This window comes from Centrocercus urophasianus, unplaced genomic scaffold (genome assembly GCF_019232065.1).
Source record: "Centrocercus urophasianus isolate 14NV4802_14NV808 unplaced genomic scaffold, USGS_Curo_1.0 seq_30, whole genome shotgun sequence".
In the NCBI taxonomy this organism is placed as follows: domain Eukaryota; kingdom Metazoa; phylum Chordata; class Aves; order Galliformes; family Phasianidae; genus Centrocercus; species Centrocercus urophasianus.
This window is the reverse complement of record NW_024884867.1, coordinates 6,581,619-6,600,418: the sequence shown is the minus strand read 5'-3', so window position 1 is coordinate 6,600,418 and position 18,800 is coordinate 6,581,619. Positions and strand designations below refer to the sequence as shown.

General features: G+C 45.1%; 1 protein-coding gene across 1 annotated transcript; it reads right to left on the bottom strand.

Annotated features, from left to right (window-relative positions):
• Positions 1-43: 43 nt before the first annotated feature.
• Positions 44-18,302, bottom strand: PPTC7 (protein phosphatase targeting COQ7). Its single transcript, XM_042828956.1, has 6 exons — positions 18,060-18,302; positions 10,669-10,848; positions 8,745-8,943; positions 6,472-6,595; positions 4,619-4,748; positions 44-3,599 (listed from the first exon to the last, which is right to left on the bottom strand). The coding sequence occupies exons 1-6, from the start codon at positions 18,259-18,261 to the stop codon at positions 3,541-3,543; spliced, it is 894 nt and encodes a 297-aa protein (XP_042684890.1). The 5' UTR covers positions 18,262-18,302; the 3' UTR covers positions 44-3,540.
• Positions 18,303-18,800: the final 498 nt, after the last annotated feature.

Here is an 18,800-nt window from a genome sequence, read left to right as displayed (position 1 = left end):
CCATTAGCAGTTTCTGCAGACAACATTGATTAAAATAGACACATTTTAGTATAAATACTATATTTATTAAATATCTTTACAATTCATTTAAATGTATTTACAGAACTATTCCTGCATAAGTTATACCTCAGACATGAAATTCACATAATTGCCTCTTAGGTAAGCATAGATGATAGTCTCATTTAACAACAACAAAAAAAGCATCCTCATTAGATACAGACTCGGATTTGCTTCATTTTTTCAGCTATCTTTGGAAGAAACTACTTCATACAGTCCTTTTCTACACACACAGTCTGGTTTCTCCCTAGAGAAAGGATGCCCATTGCTGAGAGATGGAAATTCCTTCCCAAAATGCTTTACCTCACCTCTCTCATCTCCCTCACCCAGTCCTGTCTGGTCCCAAAATCTTGTTTTTTTTTTTTCTCCTCAGCCATACCTTCTTTATGAGCACAAAGTGTAGAGAGAAACTGTACACTGTATGTCTCCCAAAGATAGCTGTCCAAGTAGCACGGAACCACAGACTCTTCCATTTCACATCTTAGCCCTTTTTTCACCCATATACCGAGTAACACAGCCACAGAAATCCCAACTCCTGCACACACCGGGATCCCCCTTCCCTTCCCATCCCTGCTCCACAACAGCCAGCTCCTGTCAGCTAACAGGAACGTTCCGTGGCAGCTGAGGCCGTTCCTTCATGTCCCCATGCTACGGAACAGCTCTCCTGTACCCTCCTCTCACCAACACACAAAACCTAACTGCTCAGAAGCGTTCCTGCTTCGTGCATCGTTTAAAGTTACTGTGATAGTATGGGCCCTGTCATTTCCTCTTCCAAAAATTTGTTGTGCGCAGACAGCTTAAGTTCATAGGAAGAAATTAGTTTGATATGTTTCGAGTGCATATCTGAAAACAAAACAAAAACAAGCGCGTGATAAAAATATCAATTCTTTATAATACAGTATTGCTTTATAAACAGATGGAAAAGCTATCAGCTTTACTGGTCTTTGGTGTGTCCAGTGAGGGATAAACTCATGAATTGTAAATAAAAATCCAATTTTGTTCTTTATTAAAAAATAAATCAGGATGTGATGTGAGGCAGATGGCTTAACAGACACCGCTCAGCTACGAACTGCTTCAACACAAACAGCAAGGCAGAGGCTCAAACCCAGCAGGCAGCACAGTTCGCTTCCGGGGAGGCGGCCGAATCTCTCCGGTGGAGGATTCCAGCCCTGGACCAGCAGAGGCAGAGCACAGAGCATGCAGCACCTCACACACCTCTGCTGTGCTCATCTCTCTGATCCACGTACGTTTCTCAATTTATAATTCTAAAAAGTGGAGGGGGGGGGGGGGGAAATGAAGGCTGGAAATGAGCGTAGTGAGAGCGAGGAGTCAGAGTGCAAAACAGTCCGGGTCTACAAGGGCATCGTTTAAGGTAAGTTCAGGGGAAAGAGTAATTGATCAAATCAGCTCTAGTGAAGAAACACGACAGTCAATACTGAAGAACAAAACGTGAAGATACCCAGATGTGAGAGGGAAACACCCCTCCCAAGGACGAGAAACAAAGCCCTGTACTGCAGCATGAATACATTCCTTCCAACGAGAAGCCAGGATCCAGCTTGTTCAGTTCTAAAAAACAAAGACTGACATTTGTGCAAAGTTACCCACCACTCACTGCTCCACGGATCGCAAAACTAATTGGTTTTTCTTCATTAACATAATCCTCCCCATACCCTCACCAAAATAAGATTTTGGTCAAGTTAGGGTAGTTAAGGCATTTTGACAAGTAATTACAAGGTGATTTAAAATAGATACGTAACATTACGCCAATTTAGGAATAGCAGATAAATTACTGAAGAGCTTCCAAATTAATCACTTATTATAAATGAAATGCCTGTTACAAGCACGATGCATTGAAATAGAGTAAAATGACATGTACATGGTACATGTTAAATGATCTTAAATAAAAGCTCGACATAGTTACGCAAATATACAGTACAAGTCCACAAAAATTCTTTAAACAAGTTGAGGTAACCTCAAACTTAAACAGTTTTAATGCAATAAACCAGGTAGTAAAGATCTCCTCCTGAGAGCAGGTAAGACTGCTTACTGACCGAGTTTAACTGCACTCACCTAGACATCGACATTACCCGACTTTTTATATATAAAAACATGGCTTTAATTTATTTCTACATACTCTTCTACCAGCAAAAAAGTTAATGAAAAACTGACCAAAAATATATATATCTTTACAGCTATCAGCTATTTGTATGAACCTCAAAATAGAAAGGAAAGCTTGCTGGAACGGGGGGAACAACTGCGAGCTGCTGTGATTCCAAAGGAAATGTAATATTGCAAAGTGGCTGTCAGATAACTGTAAACATCATTAAGGTTCATTCTGAAAACCCTACGCTTTAGTTTCTGAAATGTTGCGTTTTGCTGATTTTTCTTTGATGGTTTCCATTTCTGTACTGCTGCTGCCACAGCATAAGCAAAGAGGTGCGTGTGGGAGCCAGAAAACACGAGGATCGTCTGGCCTTCACTTGGTGCAGCACGTGCTGTGCTGCAGAGTGGCAATATTCAGACAAATGATGTTTCGTTAACAAGATTTGTGTACCAAAGTAACGATGCTCGGAGCTGAGGCTGATCTGCTCTCTGTGCAGCCTCCTGCTGCAGCACTGACGCCATATCACCTGTGCTGGTCAGATGGGTTAAAATGCTTTGAAGGACCTCAGCTTCGACCATCTCTGGTGGTGGTTTTTTGTTTGTTTTTTTTTGTTTTTTTTTTTAGACAAAGTTATAGTTTTTGTTTAAAAAAAAGATAGTTATCCACAGCCAAAACATCCAGATACCAGCCCCATTATGGACGAATGATCTGCAGAACTCTTTAAGATCACGGTTAAGCACCTGAAATCACAAAACACATTTGCATCCATACAACTTGACCTAAAGTATGTTTTTGAAATTCCGAACTAGAAAAGGCTCCTAGGCTGACACCGTGTATGGCAAGAGCAGAATGTTTACAGCAGTTACAAACCTCCTGAAAACCGGAGCTTAGGAACACGAGACCTCAGCTACCACTGTAACAAGACTACGCTTATGAAACTGTGTTCTGTAACATACCCTTTAACGAACAGTGAATGTTTCTAGCAGATAGAATAATATGCCCTCTTGTAGAGGTTTTAGCTATTGAATCTAGGCTGAAAGATGATAAACCAATTCTACTCATCTGAAAGTCACATTTCAAATGCAATAACAATGTGGGATTGATCCTCCCCCTTTTATGGACAATTGCTAAGCTCTGAAAGACATGCTTCAAGCCTTGAGCTGCTTCTTCACTTCTTGCTGGCAGACAGAGACCAGTGCACTACGAGAGTGGTTCTTAACAAGGACTTCAGTTGTGTCTCAAGACAGGCAACGAGCTCGCAAACTGGCTGCAGAGATCAGCTGCAAAGGAAGAAAGCCATCCTGCCAGCAGGAAACCACACGTGTGAAGCTGGGAGCTCGGGGATAATGAACACATCGGCAGCTGGCACTGCAGGCACGTCAGTCTGTGTACTCAGCTACGATAGAAAGAAGGACGGTGATGTCATCTGGTTTCCCCCCTGTAATATAAGAATAAAAGCATGATGTCAAACCACGCTGGGTTGTCTTCTTATAGCCTGTGGTGCTGCCCCATGGAAAGCTCCTAGTTTAAATATTAAAAATCTGAAGCAGAGAACGCTTCCTCTACTTCCTTTCCAAAATGCAGCTGAGGGGAGCATTCAAAAGATCAAAAAAGCTCTCTCCCCTCTTGAGCAATAGTGAGATGCTGCTAAAAGCTACTAACATTTTCAGCTATCACTTTTCAAGACTCAGTAGGCTGCAATGCACTGCAGTTGCACAGAAATAGCTCACGGGGTATTTGGTTACACAGAAGGTCACAGGAGGTCTCAGGACTTGGGAGATCTGCAGATTCATTACTATCAACCTTTATGAAAGGCGTTTAAGGTGCTGCAGGAAATCCTGCCCTCTTGATACAGGGATAATGAGGATCTCTCTAATTATTAATTAAAAAACATCGTTTGACTGGAGTCTGAACTCTGCCAGGCATTAGTACTTTTCTAGAGCATAGGAAATAGAACCAACAGAGATCAGGGCTGGGGGTTAATGGTACAAAGCTCAGAAAGAAATCCAAACAGCTGGCAGAATCTCGACTAAAACGCATCAAGACTGGAAGACCTTAACAGAAAATCACATCCCACAACTGAACAACAAAAATCCACAGCCATGCACAAATCCTAGGAAAGGGTCAAGCACAGCTCTCCTGGGAGCCTGGACAACTTATGTCAGGCTGGATTCTTGTGGCAGCAGCATCCATATTAAAGAAAAAAAATAACAGAAGTCAGTGCACAGAGCTCCATGCACTCCAGCTGCTTCCCCCCAGGAGGCTGCTGACTGGCTGGGGCCTGGGATGACCAGCGTCAGGAACCGGGGTCCTTGCCAAACTGACAGCACTGCTGCTCTGTTGCCAAGCACATTTCTTAATTCTCTCTTTTCCTATTGGATTTTTAAGCAGAGCTTTACTTTGCTGAAGATTTCTTAAAGATAGCGAGAGTGGGAGGAAGAGAAAAGAAAATCTTACCTCTCACGTTCAAGCCATTGTCACATGCAAACTGTGCGAAGGGTGACATGTAAGTGGGATCATACGCCAGCTCGTGAGCTTGCTCAGCAATGCTTCTTGCAGTCTGCTGTATGCTCTCATAGTTGGAGTTCTAAATTGATGAGGAAAAAAGTATTCTTGTAAGGAAGCCTCTATCACTATTTGTTAATTAACAGAGCTGATAACTAAGAGTTCGCATTGAAAGAACCACTTTTTTTACCCTCACAAAAGAGACTCAGTTGAAGTAATGACATTTTACACCTTGAATGGAAAGCCTTAAGTCTGAGCCTCTTGCCCAAACCAACAAAAACACCTGGGAAGAAGGAGCACCTTCAAAGTAAGATGAGAAAAGCTTTAATGAGAGCAGAATTTCTATGGGTAACTCATGCTCTTTTCTTATTCACTCTCCCTGTTGCTTTCCTTCAATACTTTTCTTACTCCAGACAACACAACATGACAATTCATCCCTATTATTGAGAACTATTTTTAAATGTCATTTCAGAAAGTCTTCCCTGCAGTTTGGGGCCTCAGCAGGCTTCTCCACGATGAACTTTTGGCTGAATTTCCTCAAGGGGAACTTCGGTGCCTTTCCCAACTGTACCAATAGATGGAGCTCAACTTACTTTTTCCGGAGAAGTGAATCTCCAGCACCCACCTCTGCTGACCTCTTGTCTGTGCAACAAAAAGGTGGATGTACCACAAACAGAAGCATGCTGTGGCACCATCCATCAGCGACTCGGGTTGGCAGCTAGCACACCAGAGCCTTCCAGCCCACGACAGCATGCTGACACCTTCAGCACCATCATTACCTTTGCTAACCAGGTTAAAGCCCCTCTGACAGCTTGTGCTGTGGCACGATCCCACATTCCCTTTCACAGCACAGCTGCACACTTTGCTATTTCTGCTCTGATCATAGCACCAACAAGAGAGGAAATGATAGGGGGGGACTGCAGAGGGGAAGCACAGAGTCTACCTCGTGTGCAGACAGAGGCCTCCGACCTTTAGCCTGCAAGGACCCATTCTGCCTGGCACCACCTTTCAATTACATACCTGCAGGATAAGAGCAGGCACAATATTTTTAAAACCACACTGTAATTCTACACGTTTGCCTCCTCTGCATCTCATAACATCAAAATGCTTCCCCCAGGGAAGTTATACATCTTGATACCTCTTAAGCATACTTTCCTTTCTGTAAATAGCCTTAAGCTAAACGCTCTCACGCAAACTAAAATAGTTTAATGTATGTTTACTGTTTAAAGGAGTGTTTGTGGTCACCAACCTGGAGAACTAGCTGAGAGGTGTTTTTTTTTTTTTTAATATCAGATTTTCCACACACACAGCCCACAGTTCAGACACTCCGGACTTTCAGAACTACTGTTTTATAAGCCTTCAAAAAACTATCCGTTCTTTCTAAGTACTGAGCTTCCCTTGCCCCAAATAACCCTTAAGAGAAAGCTGTATTTCCACTTATTTAATCTACAACTGCAAATGCAAATAAAATACAGGCAGCTAAGTGCAGTGCCTGCTGCTGAACTCCCACCTCTCCCCAGTCCCCCCTCCACCCCCTTGTGTTACAGCAGCCACCGACTCACTGCTGGCTGCTGCTCAGCACATCTGTGCCAAAGCTGCTGCTTCGGGATTCAGCCTGGCTGCAGATCCGAGAGAGAGAGAGCGCTTTGGGGCCAACAGCCCTGCTCAAACATGGTATTAACTGGCAAATTTAAACGACAGCCCTTGGTCGTGGGCCTTTTATGTGTAAAACAAAGCCATAAAAGAAATGGCAGTAACTGCGAGGGCCGCCAAAGACGCACACGTTCCGAATCTCTCCCGCTTACCTTCAGCTTTTTTAACTCCTGCAGAATCATGTAGTCAGGCATGTTGTCAAACAATCCGTCTGTCGCCGTCAAAATAATGTCTCCAAGTTGGACATCAAAAGAAGTGCTATCAGCAGCATCAGGGCTGTGGAAATGACACATGTCAAAGAAATGGACTCCAGCTTTCACGAAGGCACCAAGCAACGTCAAACTAGCACAGACAGCTTTTGTAATTCACCACTGTTACGTGTTTTGCTAGAAATAAAAGAAATAATCACTAACTGGAGCTTTTGCACTGGGAAAGCTTGTCAAGAAAGCTACAACAAAAGAGCTGTGATTGCAAACAGGTGATGTTCCAGCTATTACACAAAGGATTTGCATTTACAATTCCCAGATGAACAATTCCGCAAACTAATCTGCTTCGCAAGTGTGTCTCCATGGAAACCATTAAGGAGAATGGCAGTTCAGGGCTTCCTTCTCACCCATCCCAAATATGTAACAGAACTGCACTTGAAAGGACAATTCATAATGAGAATGGCCAAAGCACTTAAGGATTCTGAATCATTTGCTGTGGCAGTGGAATGGGAAGCATGACTGGAAATCATTACCAGGAGACCACAGCTGGTTGGACTATTTACATCTGATAACATCATGCAATATCAAGAGCAGAAAACACCTATTCAGGCCATGAATACTGCTCTAGGACCTGTTTCTCAGATCAAGCATGACAACAAAAATCTTCATTGTTAAAGATTCCTCAGAGCTCTTTAGCAGAGAGAAGTGAGGTGCGCCGTGCTGTTTGGCTGTGCGAGAAAGCAGAGCAGCCATCATCCTCAATGCCATCCCACCATCCAGACGGTGTGCACCTCCAGGAAGGTCAGAGTTGGGACTGCCTGCCCAGCCCCACATACAGACCAAATACAAAAAAAATTAAGGTGGGAAAACCATCCAGACAACAAGCATGAGTGCCAATTAATGTCAAGAGCAGCCAGAAAGCTTTAATCGTGATTCAGAACCCAAGTGTGGGATCTCGTTTATCTTGCACCTTTCTCACTGTGTGATGACTCAGATTGCTTTAATTCCCTGACTTCCACTGGACCATATTAACTACTCTTATGCTATTTTGGGGGGTCTTTTTATAGAAGACACAGAATTTTAGAAAAAAGATTTTAATAGTTCTGGAATTTCAAACAATCATTTGCTTTTAGTCTAATAAAGAAGCTAGACTATGCAAGTGCTCCAATTTCAGAGCTCTACACTAACTTCCTCTCTGCAGCCTCACAAAATAAAACCACGTGCAAGAACGGAACTACTGACTAACAGCTCTCAAGCAGTGTTTTCAAAAGCAAAGCAAACAAACAAAAAAAGCAATTTCAGCATTAAAAATTACAATCTTGATGGCATCAGCCTTGAGATTGACAGCTTTGCATCCAACTCTAAGGTGCCTATTGCATTCTGTATTTACTGCCATCCCTCTCTGAAGATGCCTTTGTCATTTGTATTTAGAAGAGAGGCATCAGTTTAATGACCATACTGGATATGAGAGCTGTATTCTAATTTGTGTATTGCACAAATTGTTGTTCCCCCCCTCCAGTTTGAGTTTACTGGTGAGGCTTCACACAGCACAGGATTTATCAGCCTGACATTCTCGAGGGAGGACACAAGTCTGCCTTTGAAGCAACTCCTTTCTGTGAACAGATTGTCCTTTCCTAATACTCTCATTTCCCAGCTTGGTGTTCTGCCAAACGGAGTTCTGCTGGTTTTGGTCAAACACAAGATGCTGCTGGAAACACAGCCGCCTGGAACCACGGGCTACAGTCACATGGCCCCCCTCTATTCTTCAAGCACTGCTAACTCACTGCCAAAATATCTACATTAGTGTACTCCAAGGCAGTCTGAGGGGAGCACAGACAGGAGCTGGGAATGAACGCTGCTGATCAGACGAGTCACTCATGCAGGGCGATGGGCACAGCCACAGCTGCAGTCTTCATTACAGCACCTCTATCAGGCAGTGCTCTCCCGTGGATCAGAACAGCACACATTACAGATGGTAAGAACATGCTATGCTGGATGAGTAACCGTGAAGCCAATGACTTCTGACTGTGCAACAGCTTACAAAGTTTATCAAGTACACAGTGAGAAGTGTTTGCAGCAGAGGCAGGTAAAGCCACTGGGCACATTTAAACCCGTGTGCTACGCTGCGTTATACAAGGAACACTGAAGCAGCAAAACTGTCACCTTTTGGGAGCTGATCACTACACAGATTTAAAATGTGAGATCCTTTCCCATCTTACCTGTCACTTAAGACGACTCCTTCTGCTTCTGGTGGAGCTATCGACAGTTGGAACGGAGTGTTGAAGTAATGCTGCTGCTCATCAGATCGATGTACTACTTCTCCTCCTCTGACTACCAAAAATCCAGAATCTCCCAAGTTGGCTGTATGTAAACGATGACTTGTTCTGTCCAAAACTACTATGCAAGCTGTACTGCTTCCTGAAAGCAAGCAGAACACAGTGACAAGCTCACCTTACAGAAAGCACTTATTCCTTCACTGCCTTTAGTCATTGCCCAGCGGCTGAAGTATTTATCAAAGCTTACAAATCGGGATAAATAAAAGCACTCATTCATGCAAAAATTAAATTAATACACATTAAATAAGGCAAAATGCTACAGATCTTTGCAGCAGAGGTTTCCAAGCAGACCTGTGTGCAGGACAGACCACAGATGAGCTAAGTGTATGACTGTACTGCCTACAAGGAGGCCAGCTGGCCCGAGGCATCACGTGTTACAGATGTTTCACTTTCTAGCCCAGGGAGCTGCCTGGAAAACCCCGTGCTTCATTTGTTCTCTAGTGAATACACAGGACCTTCTCCACTCTTGGTGAAGGAAAAGTCACAGCAGTATCTTTGGAAAGACTCATGTTTTATATACAACAGCACCCAGCACTGTTCTGCAATACAGGAAGAGCATTTAAGTAAATGCCACAATTTCCTCCCACTCCAGTTTCATTTAAAAATAATTTCCTAGACTCAATCCTGATGAACCAAGTATCGAGAGTTAAAGCGCAGCAGGAAGGAAAAGTTCAAGCCTAATGAAAATTTCCTGATGAAGTCTTGATTTGAAATGAATTCTAAATGCCCACTGCTGTGGTAGCTCTGGTTTAGTTCAGGTGGAGGAGCACTAGTTTCAGATTTTGGCTGTATTAGCAGTGTAACTAGGAGGCCACCACAGAATGCAGATCTTGTGACTCAGCAGATGCCACTTTTCAGGATCCGAAAGGTCAAGCCAAGCAGGGCTGCCTCTGTCTACAAAGGAATTGAGGGAGCTTTCACCAGCAGCCCACTCTGTGGATTGCTTACAGCTACACCTGCCTTGCACAGATGAGCGCTATTATGTGTGCAAAATCCCAAGGGAATTAACAACTATTGCTATTTTGGTGACACTTAAGGTCACTTCTGAGGTTTGAACCTATTCTTTAGGCATATAATGCAAGAACATCTGTGCTAAGCTCAGCAGACAAGCTAAATATAGCTTACACAGCACTCTCCTGGCACAGAAGTTTAAGGTCAGGTGAGAAGCATGCGTATCACACAGGGTAACACCTTCCTGGTGCCTAAGAGGTCACATGCCCTTCAGAAACACATTCTGTTGGCAAGGTTGTCAGTAGAGGTCAAATACTGCCTTTCAATCTGTTCACAACTCCCAGAGCAGCTAGATTGCACTATCTAAAATCAAGTTTGACAAAGAATATGCTAAGCATCTGTTTGCATTCAAAAACATGTCTAACGATTCCTTTCCAAAGAACTGTAAACCCACAGGCTATCAGTGGTTGCGTGATATGAGCCACTTTAATCAGCCTGTTAGGTTTAAAGTTCATTGGACATAAAAGGCAACAGGAACAGCAAGTCAAGGAGCGAGCAGATGCATCCAACTATGATCAGAAAGTCTCTACTTGCACAGCTTCAGCAAAAAGCCACAATCAACAGAACTATTTACGCATAGCAAGTGCATGCTGCAGCATATTCTACTGCAAAACTCAACGTTCAAACTCCCTGCAAGAACTGGTGAAGAATCACCTCCACCCACAAAGGCTGCTTACCATCAATATTGACTTATTTTTATATCCATGTATTTAGATACATACGAATATTTGCACGTACTTAAGTACGTGTGTAAATAACACAGGACACAGATCCAATTCACGTTTTTGCCTCTTACCAAGCAAAGGTACTTTGTTCTGCAGCAGCTCACAATAACCTGCAGTGAGAATCCCGACAGGATTACTTGGTACAAACCGTCCTTCTTTTACTAAACGTTCACATGTCCGCATTAAAGTCCCTGAGAACTGAGAAGGGTCGACCCCATAGTCCCTCCAGCCACCGACACCATCTGCCACTCCTAGAAGAAAAAACAAACAGAAAACAAGTTAGGTGAACAGGAACGTTATCCAAAATGCATGTTATGTTCAATAGCTGCAGGAAACACAGCATGGCAATTTTTGTGGAAACAGATCTTCAGCTTTAAAGAAGTGTTCAGAAAAGAAATAAGACCACACAAAACAGCCTAACCCCCAAACCAGAGCAAGCCTACACAAAGCTGGGCCCTGTGTCTGCAAGGACAGTTCGTTGCTTACTCCAGACAAGGAAGAGAATGAAAACTGATCATGGTTCAGTTATTCCTGTTGTTACTCGAAACAGAAAATGAGATGAATTCTGCCAAAGCTTCACAAGCTTTGAGCAACTCCAGGCAAGCACTGAAGATGCTATGTGCAAGTGGGGTTGTCAGAGAGACAAACAGTTGAGCCAATCACTATGCTGATGTTGACAGCAACATGATGCTATTGTCAGTGGAAATAAGAGCAAGAAAAACGCTCTGGCTGTCTCATACACAGAAGAAAATCAGTTCTGGCATCTCCTAGACAAATAGTGTGGAAGATGAAGCTCCTGAGCTGGGTCAGAGTAACACAGCAGATATGTCAAAAAAGATCCCCAGCATTTTAACCCCCTATCCAGGCCCACATCTGCACCTTCTCCTTAAAACAGCAGCTGTGCTCCGTTTCAACTTTTGAGAGCTCTGTAACTCCAGAAAGAAGAGCACTGCTAGCAAAGGCAGGAAAATTTGACTGAGGCGGTAAAAAGTAAGTTTGCCTCATCTACAAATGCCCTTCATTCCAGTCACCATCTGAAACTGAGACGGAAGGTTTAGAGCCGACCTTGGCACGAACTCTAATCTGACAAGAGGTTACATCCAGATTCTGAACAGCCCATCAACATTAATCAGATTTCTCCCAAAAATAGTGCACAACCTTTTAGACACCTGCTTTGTCCGCTTGCTTTCTTAGAAGAACGGTGCAGGAAGGCAGATCCCTGCCTTCCCTTCTTCAGAGCAGCTCTGGCACAGAGCTCACGTGGAGGCAGCCCTGGCACTCCTCACAACTTCTTTCCTCCTCTCTGCAGGGGAAAACTAATCCTCCCTTTGCAGGTCCCACAGCTTCAGGGTAACGCTGGGTTAAACCCTCACTTTCTGCTGCCACTCAAACCAGGCTAGTGTAAGAGACCAGCAAGAAAAGGGTTTCTGCTCTGATCTGGAACTTGAAATAGAAGCCGAGCACCAGTCTAGATGATAATGCTTTGCTTTGCATTAAGCGACCCGAAGAGCAGCTCTTTTTCCCTTTAAGATGACTGCAGTCCAGCCGTAATTTTGCCAGCTGATCATAGCAAGCATTGCTTCAGTGAAAAGGTTGACACAACGAAAAGGGCAGTGTTTGACAGATACTGTCCAGATACTGCTCCTGGTTCCTAAGGTTGTTACAAAACAAGCTTGTGAGAAGTTATGGAGTACCCCTGAATACTCAGTAAACTATTTTCGTGTTAGCCTTCTTTGGAAATACTTCAACAGAAACAGCACAGCATTAGCATACGGGGCAAGAAAGCAAGCCAACGCAGAAAGCACCCAATGAGGTTAATTATCAGAACCAACTTTGAAGTAAAAATAAGAGCACGCCACCTGATTTTCTTTGCTCACTTCTTACTCCAGGCAAGAAATCTGAATCCACAACCATGGCGGCACACCTTGCTCTGCTTTGTATTCCTGCCTGCTTTCTGTAAGCTATGAACAGCCACAAGGACGCTGCCAGTGCCTCCCATGCCCACAAGGTGCCCCGACCTGCAGGAGGTCCAACACACAGCCAGGCATTCCTTCTCCATCTCTGGCACAGCAGCAGACCGGAGCAGCACGCTCACAAGCATGCCCTGCAGAATGCTTCAAGCCCCAGCGCCTCCGCATGGCTCAGCAGCTCGCTGCTGTCATTGCCTCGCCCAACACAGACAATGGGGGGTTTCTACAAAGTTGTTTTTTTCCTTTTCTTTAAAAAGCATTTCTAAACCAGTCCATTTAATCTAAGCTAGGTGACCTTGTTAGCACCCAAGGCATGCTGCCCGAGCAGCCAAACACTTCCTCCTGCTCAGGCACGCAGTCAGCAGGCCCTGCTGCCATCGAGACCAGCGCAGCACACAGGCAGAGCACACAGGGAGCCCTGCAGCACACCTCAGATACCCACTTTCCTTGCTTTTGCCTTACATCAGTGCAATCCCAGTTCTCGCTGTCTTCAGCCATCGTGTCCTGCTTTCTGTATGGTTTCGAAATGAAAGCCAGTATCTTCAAATTCTCAATATAAACTCAGCAGTTTAATAGGAAAGGAATATACTTTTTTTTTTTTTTTTTAATTTCCTACTGAAAAAGATGTAAATGTGAACAAAGTTGGAAAAAACTTTGTGAGAATGACACAGCTAAGAAGAATGGGCACATGGAGGCACGAGGCAAACACGGGCGTGCCTGCAGGAACTGATCTTGCATGCAAACACTGCAAACCTCGTAAGATGTTCCACTCATCAAACTGAACTTTAAGATTCTGGAGAACATTACCCAAATTAGCCATGATTCACTAATAAAAGAACATCGAGAGGATATATTTATGGGCCTGGACTTATTTTGCATCTGACACAGAGGACAGACTAAAATGGCAACGAAGCACAATCTGTTGTGCTGCATGAGTGTGAAATGCAGCACCTAATATTCGTCACTACCTCAGAATTGAGATAAACCGATCAGATTCCTAGTTTATCAGTGATAAGATAAGCTCCACGGTCCGGCAGCTCCTCCAGCAGTGCGACTGGCAGCAGGCAGGGGAGGGGATGCTACAGCCAAGTGGCACCCATTCCCCAGCACCCCCTCCTTCAGGCTCCCTTTGGAACACACTGTGTACAATAACCCTGGTCAGATACCTTCCCCAGAGGCAGGTGGGGCTCAACTGGTAACTAGTTACAAAAGGAAAGGTTACTTATTCACACTGTGCGTTTTAAACCTTATACCTGTCCTCGGCTTGCATTAACTTCAAAGGTTCCAGAAGAATAAATGGCTCAATGACAAGGAGGAACATAAAGCAAGAGGCTGAAGGAGAAACAAGGAACTGAAAACACTCAATTGTGCACCTACTTCCAGGAAAAAGAAGCAGTTCCTTTTATTATTCCCACCTCCCACAACAATACACCATTGCTCAGGAAACAAGTTTTTTTTTCAGGTATCTCTCCTACCCAACTGCTCAGTGATTTTGGAAGCTGTAGCAGGGCAACAACACTTCCTGCAACATAGGTATGCAAAGTGCCTCACCTAGCACACTGTGTGCTTTGCTTATTTCCTTCTGCACCTTCTGACAGAACCTGCTTTTGCTCTGTGCAGTTTTCTTCCAGAAACTGTGGTAAGGAAGAATCACCAGATTTTAGCTTCATCCTCAGAAAGAAAGCCACTAATTTCAAAGAGATTACATTCAGTGCTACTTAGCAGCTCTGCTGACATTTGGATTAGCTGTACAGACAAGTATGTCAGTGAATGTGATTCTAATGGAGATGTTTCTCAACAACCTGTAGTTCCTCTGCAAATGGAAATACTTGTTCTCATGTTAAAAAAGCCTCATTTGGACTACTGTACAAAAACAGTCTGTGACATTTTTCAAGACGCTGATTATTCCCTCTAGAATGCTTCCATTTCTCCCAAGAGAAGAGGTAGAGCTGTACACTGAGCTCAGCAGACCACTCGCCTCCTGTAGCGTTGGTAAGTTTTAGCAGCAATCTCTTCAATAGGTATGATACCAAATAAACAACTTAACATAGTCTTACAGGACCTTCAGGCATCTGAGCAAGAATTCCTCCTCCTCTGTAGCTGCCAGAACATCTCTGACATTTCACCTACAAATCCTTCTATATTTTGCAGTTCACTTTTCTTGATGACAGCAAAACCAACAATCTTCCGAGGGCCTCACTGCTCTCTGGGGAGCTGCATACCTCCTAAGCAGGCAGATGACAAACTTAACTCTCACACACAGCACCATTCCTCTTACCGTAGAGTAGCTGCACTACAGCTCCAAAGAAAACCACCAAGATTTGCAGCAGATAGAACAGCTGCCAAATTTAACTTTGTAGTGGACAAACAGCACCCTGTTGCCAACCACTTGTTTCCTACCACTGCCACCAGTTGTTTCCTACCCCTTCTGCTACCACAGCTTCCATGGTTTGGAAGGCTAGTCAAGTCACTCTGGCTACACCCAAACTTCTACCCAGCAGACAGTGTAGAAGTGATGCTGTCACGGGATGCACTCTGCTTGCTGCAATGTTTCAATCATGAGTCACACAACAGTTCGGAAAATCCATTAAAAAACTGCAAAGAGAACAGGAGCCTGATAAGGCAGGAATAAGCAAGAAAAGGCAGATCCAAACAACAGAGAAAGAGACCACCAGCTTCAATCTCAGCACCTACAGACTGGTGAACTCATTTGCTTTGTTAAGGCTAGTGCTTTTGTTTTTTACCCGTATACCAACTAGAAGGGAACAAAGGTATTAGTTCCTAAAATTCCGTTTTCCAGCTTGGAAAAACACTTATCTTAAAGTTACAAAAAATTTAAGACACGAGCAGGAAGACACGTATGTTCAAGAAGACACCTTTCGATATTTCTCATCACTGCATTCTGTAATTTTCTGAGGGTCTGAACAACAGTGGCACCAACAGCAAGCATACACAATGGTACAAGCAGCAGCAGAAAGCACACGCGGGCCTGAAACGTGGAGCTCCAGAAACGAACATTAGTAGGAATGTTATTTCCTTTCCTCATTGCGATCCCAAAGGATGTCATGGATTTGAGATTCTTGCTCCTCCTTCTGCTCACAATGGGAAGAAAACATGCAAATGTAAGAGGTATATAGCAGCCAGAAGTCAAAATAAGAGCTAAAGAGCCAAAGCTTCCAGTACACCAGCAAGAGACCCCACCAAGCCTTGATGACTGCGGGACAGCTGGAAATACGCACATCTCCATAAGTGTCCTCATTTTCTTACAGGGAAAGGCTGAAGGACAGGCTAGCAGACACGCTGTCAACTTCTAGACTGCGTAACACAAAAGAAGTGCTTGGCATTGTTGTATCTGCTGTAAACACTCTGCCTCATTAGCCCTGGCCAACTTTTGTTTGACCTAAGAAAATGAAACCCCAAGCACTCATGCCAAGTGGCTGGGAGTAGCTCCTTCACTGTAACACCACGCCCGTATCCATCCCACACAAGCATGCTTTCCATACAGAGATTCTGGAAAAGACTGGCACGGAAGAGTTTTAAATTCCTATATGCTATAGCTTTGTTAGTGATGACAACTAGGGCAGGCTAACTTGAAACTCACTGTTCTCTACAAGTGTTATATTGTGTTCAGCACTCACTTTCACTGAAACCACCTGAGCCTCTTCATTAAACTAATGCTGAAAAATGAAGCTTTTAAAGCCACAGTTCAGCCCGGGCAGATTTCTGAGGTGCAAAGTTAGGCAGGTATTGAGTTGGTACAAAATTTATGAGGCTTGTTAAAAAAGAAAAAGAAAGATAAACAGCCTCAAATTTGCGATGAGAGCAAGAAGAATTGAGGGCAGGAAGACTGGTGCTGAAACTTCTTTTGCAGCAGTGTTGAACAGCTGGTGAGAAAGGGAGAACAAAGAGATGAATAATAGCAGAAACGAGGAGAAAACTACTGTGTTCTGGAGCTTAAGAACTACTGATGAAGAAAAAGCATTGAGATTGCATTAGAAGCTATACTGTGTTAACGTCTGCAGAATGTTTGCAGCAGTTTTGCTTTACTGATACATGTTAATATTAGAAAGAGCAATGAAGAACATGACAACAGCTTTACAGGGAAAAAAAAACCAAAAAGCAGCTTTTCTATTTGAAGCCTCTTCTTCCTGCTAAGGACTTAAGACATCCTTGTTTGAAGCTGTCTTTGCTGTTTGATCCTTAAGTGGAGTTACAACTGTTTGTTATCAAGTTGCCATGAAAATTAATGCAAAGACAAACTTAGAAATGCAACTCTCTGTTAATTCCAGCTGGAAGGCAAGACAAGCTGGAAATCCTCATATGGTAATGACCAAATACGGCCAAAAACCCCTAAACATCATCTGATGAGTCCAAATCTACACCATGTAAAGAATCCACTTACACAAGAAGCATATTCTGCATTTCTCTTCAGGGCAAATACAGATTACTTATTTATCAGTGCTGGCCTAGTAAGAACCTAAAGGCAGCCAGCCGTAGTCACATGTTGGAGTGTGGTTGTCCAACAGCTGATCTAAATGGAAAAAGTTTCCTTGGAACAGGCGCAAGAGAAAAGATGCAAAATGTCTAAATACACAGACAGGTTTTCCACATCTCCTTGAAAACTGTAGCATCACCACTACAGCACGGGCTCCCTTTTAGAATAACCAGCAATACTGTTGCCTAGCACCACGTTACAGCTTCCTGAGAAAATGTTTTAGCTATATTAACCAGCAAGTAAGCTACAGTGACAGAGCTGAATTCCAGGCACTGTCATATCATAAGACACTGCAGCAAGTTCTCAGCATCTTTAATTTAAAATGACAGGGAGAAAAACAAAGGTTTTTTTTTTTTTTTTGTTAATTTACTTTAATGTTAAAGTTGTGGTAAATTTACTTCCATTGCTGCAAAGCAACTTTTGCAAAGTGTCAGCCAAATTCAACCTTGACTGCACGGGAGAAAGGTCAAGCACTGTCCAAAGCAACACTTCTCATAAACTGAAGATTCTTATTGACTGCCTCCGTTTTCCCATTACTTTTAAAATCTGAGCTGGGAAGATCCATTTTGCAGACGAGCACAAAGCAGAGCAAGCAATCAGGACACAGCACCCGCCGAAACTGAAGTTTGACATTTGAAACCAGCCTCAATGTCACTTTGCCTTTCACTTGACAAGGACAAAGCATGCACTAACATAAGGAAGCGTGCAATTCAGCGATCTTTTACATGGAAACGCATCGCAGCCACCAGGTGCTCAGCCAGGTTTTAGAGGCACAAAGGGAGGAAAACACCCATAAAGGTGTTTCCCCGCTCCCACAGCCACCAGGCCTCAGGGGCAGCTCCGCGTGAAGCACAGGGCCTCCTGGCCGCCGGCCTCGGCGCCACCCCATCCCAGCACTGCGCCCGGAGGGACGGCGGCCCCGCCGCAGCCTCAGTAAGGGCGCAGAGCCGGGGTCCGTCCCTAAGCCACCGAGGTCACCCGCACCGCCGTCACTTACCGAGCACATCCGCCGTGCGGTGCCGGGCCACGAAGCAGGCGTCATCCCCGTAGCACATGCCTTTCTTGAGGATCCCCTTGCGGAAATCTTTACCGAAGCCGCAGCTGGCCGTCACTAAGCTGTAGTCACGGCTGTCGGTCTGCGAGAGGCCGCCCAGCACCGCCCGGGCCACCAGCCTGCCATAGGACAGCACCGAGAACATGGCGTGGGGCGCCCAGCAGCCCAAGGCCAGGAACGCGGGGAGCCACCGGCGCAGCCGCCTCCTGCAGCGAGCCAGCCTTCCTGCTGCCCGCCGCCTCCGGGCCTCAGCGCCGCGACAGCTCCGGACCTCCGGCCGAGCCCCGCGGAGCAGCAGCGCCCGGCCAACCTCAGCAGCCCGCTTCGCAGCCCCTCGAACGGCTCGGTCCCTCCACACCTCGGCCCGGCAGTCCCTCCTCGGCCCGGCCCCTCGCCCTCCCCCCGCCCACCTCGCCCCTCTCGGCCGGCTCCCGCCCTCACACCCCGAGCGCCGGCTCCTCGCGGCCGGCACCGCCGCCCTCCGCCGCCGCCACCCCCGCGCAGGGGGAGGGGGGGCTCCGCCTACTCCCGAGCCGCCCCGCGGAAGCCCTCCGAGCTCTCTCCCTAAAGCTGAGGAGACCCCGGTCAGAGCCGCCGCTCCTCGCCGCGCCGCCCCCGCTCCCCACCGGCCGCGGCCGCCATCTTCCCCCCGCGCGTGCACAGCCGAGGGCCTGGCGCTCGGCA

What these genes read in the sequence shown, in the direction of transcription:
- PPTC7 (XM_042828956.1), bottom strand. Translation starts at nt 18,261, where the DNA reads ATGTTCTCGGTGCTGTCCTATGGCAGGCTGGTGGCCCGGGCGGTGCTG. An exon ending in GAACAAAGTACCTTTGCTTG is followed by an intron (nt 8,944 to 10,668) that starts GTAAGAGGCAAA and finishes GCTTGCTTTCAG; the next exon opens with GAAGCAGTACAGCTTGCATA. An exon ending in AGGAGTTAAAAAAGCTGAAG is followed by an intron (nt 4,749 to 6,471) that starts GTAAGCGGGAGA and finishes TCATCAATTTAG; the next exon opens with AACTCCAACTATGAGAGCAT.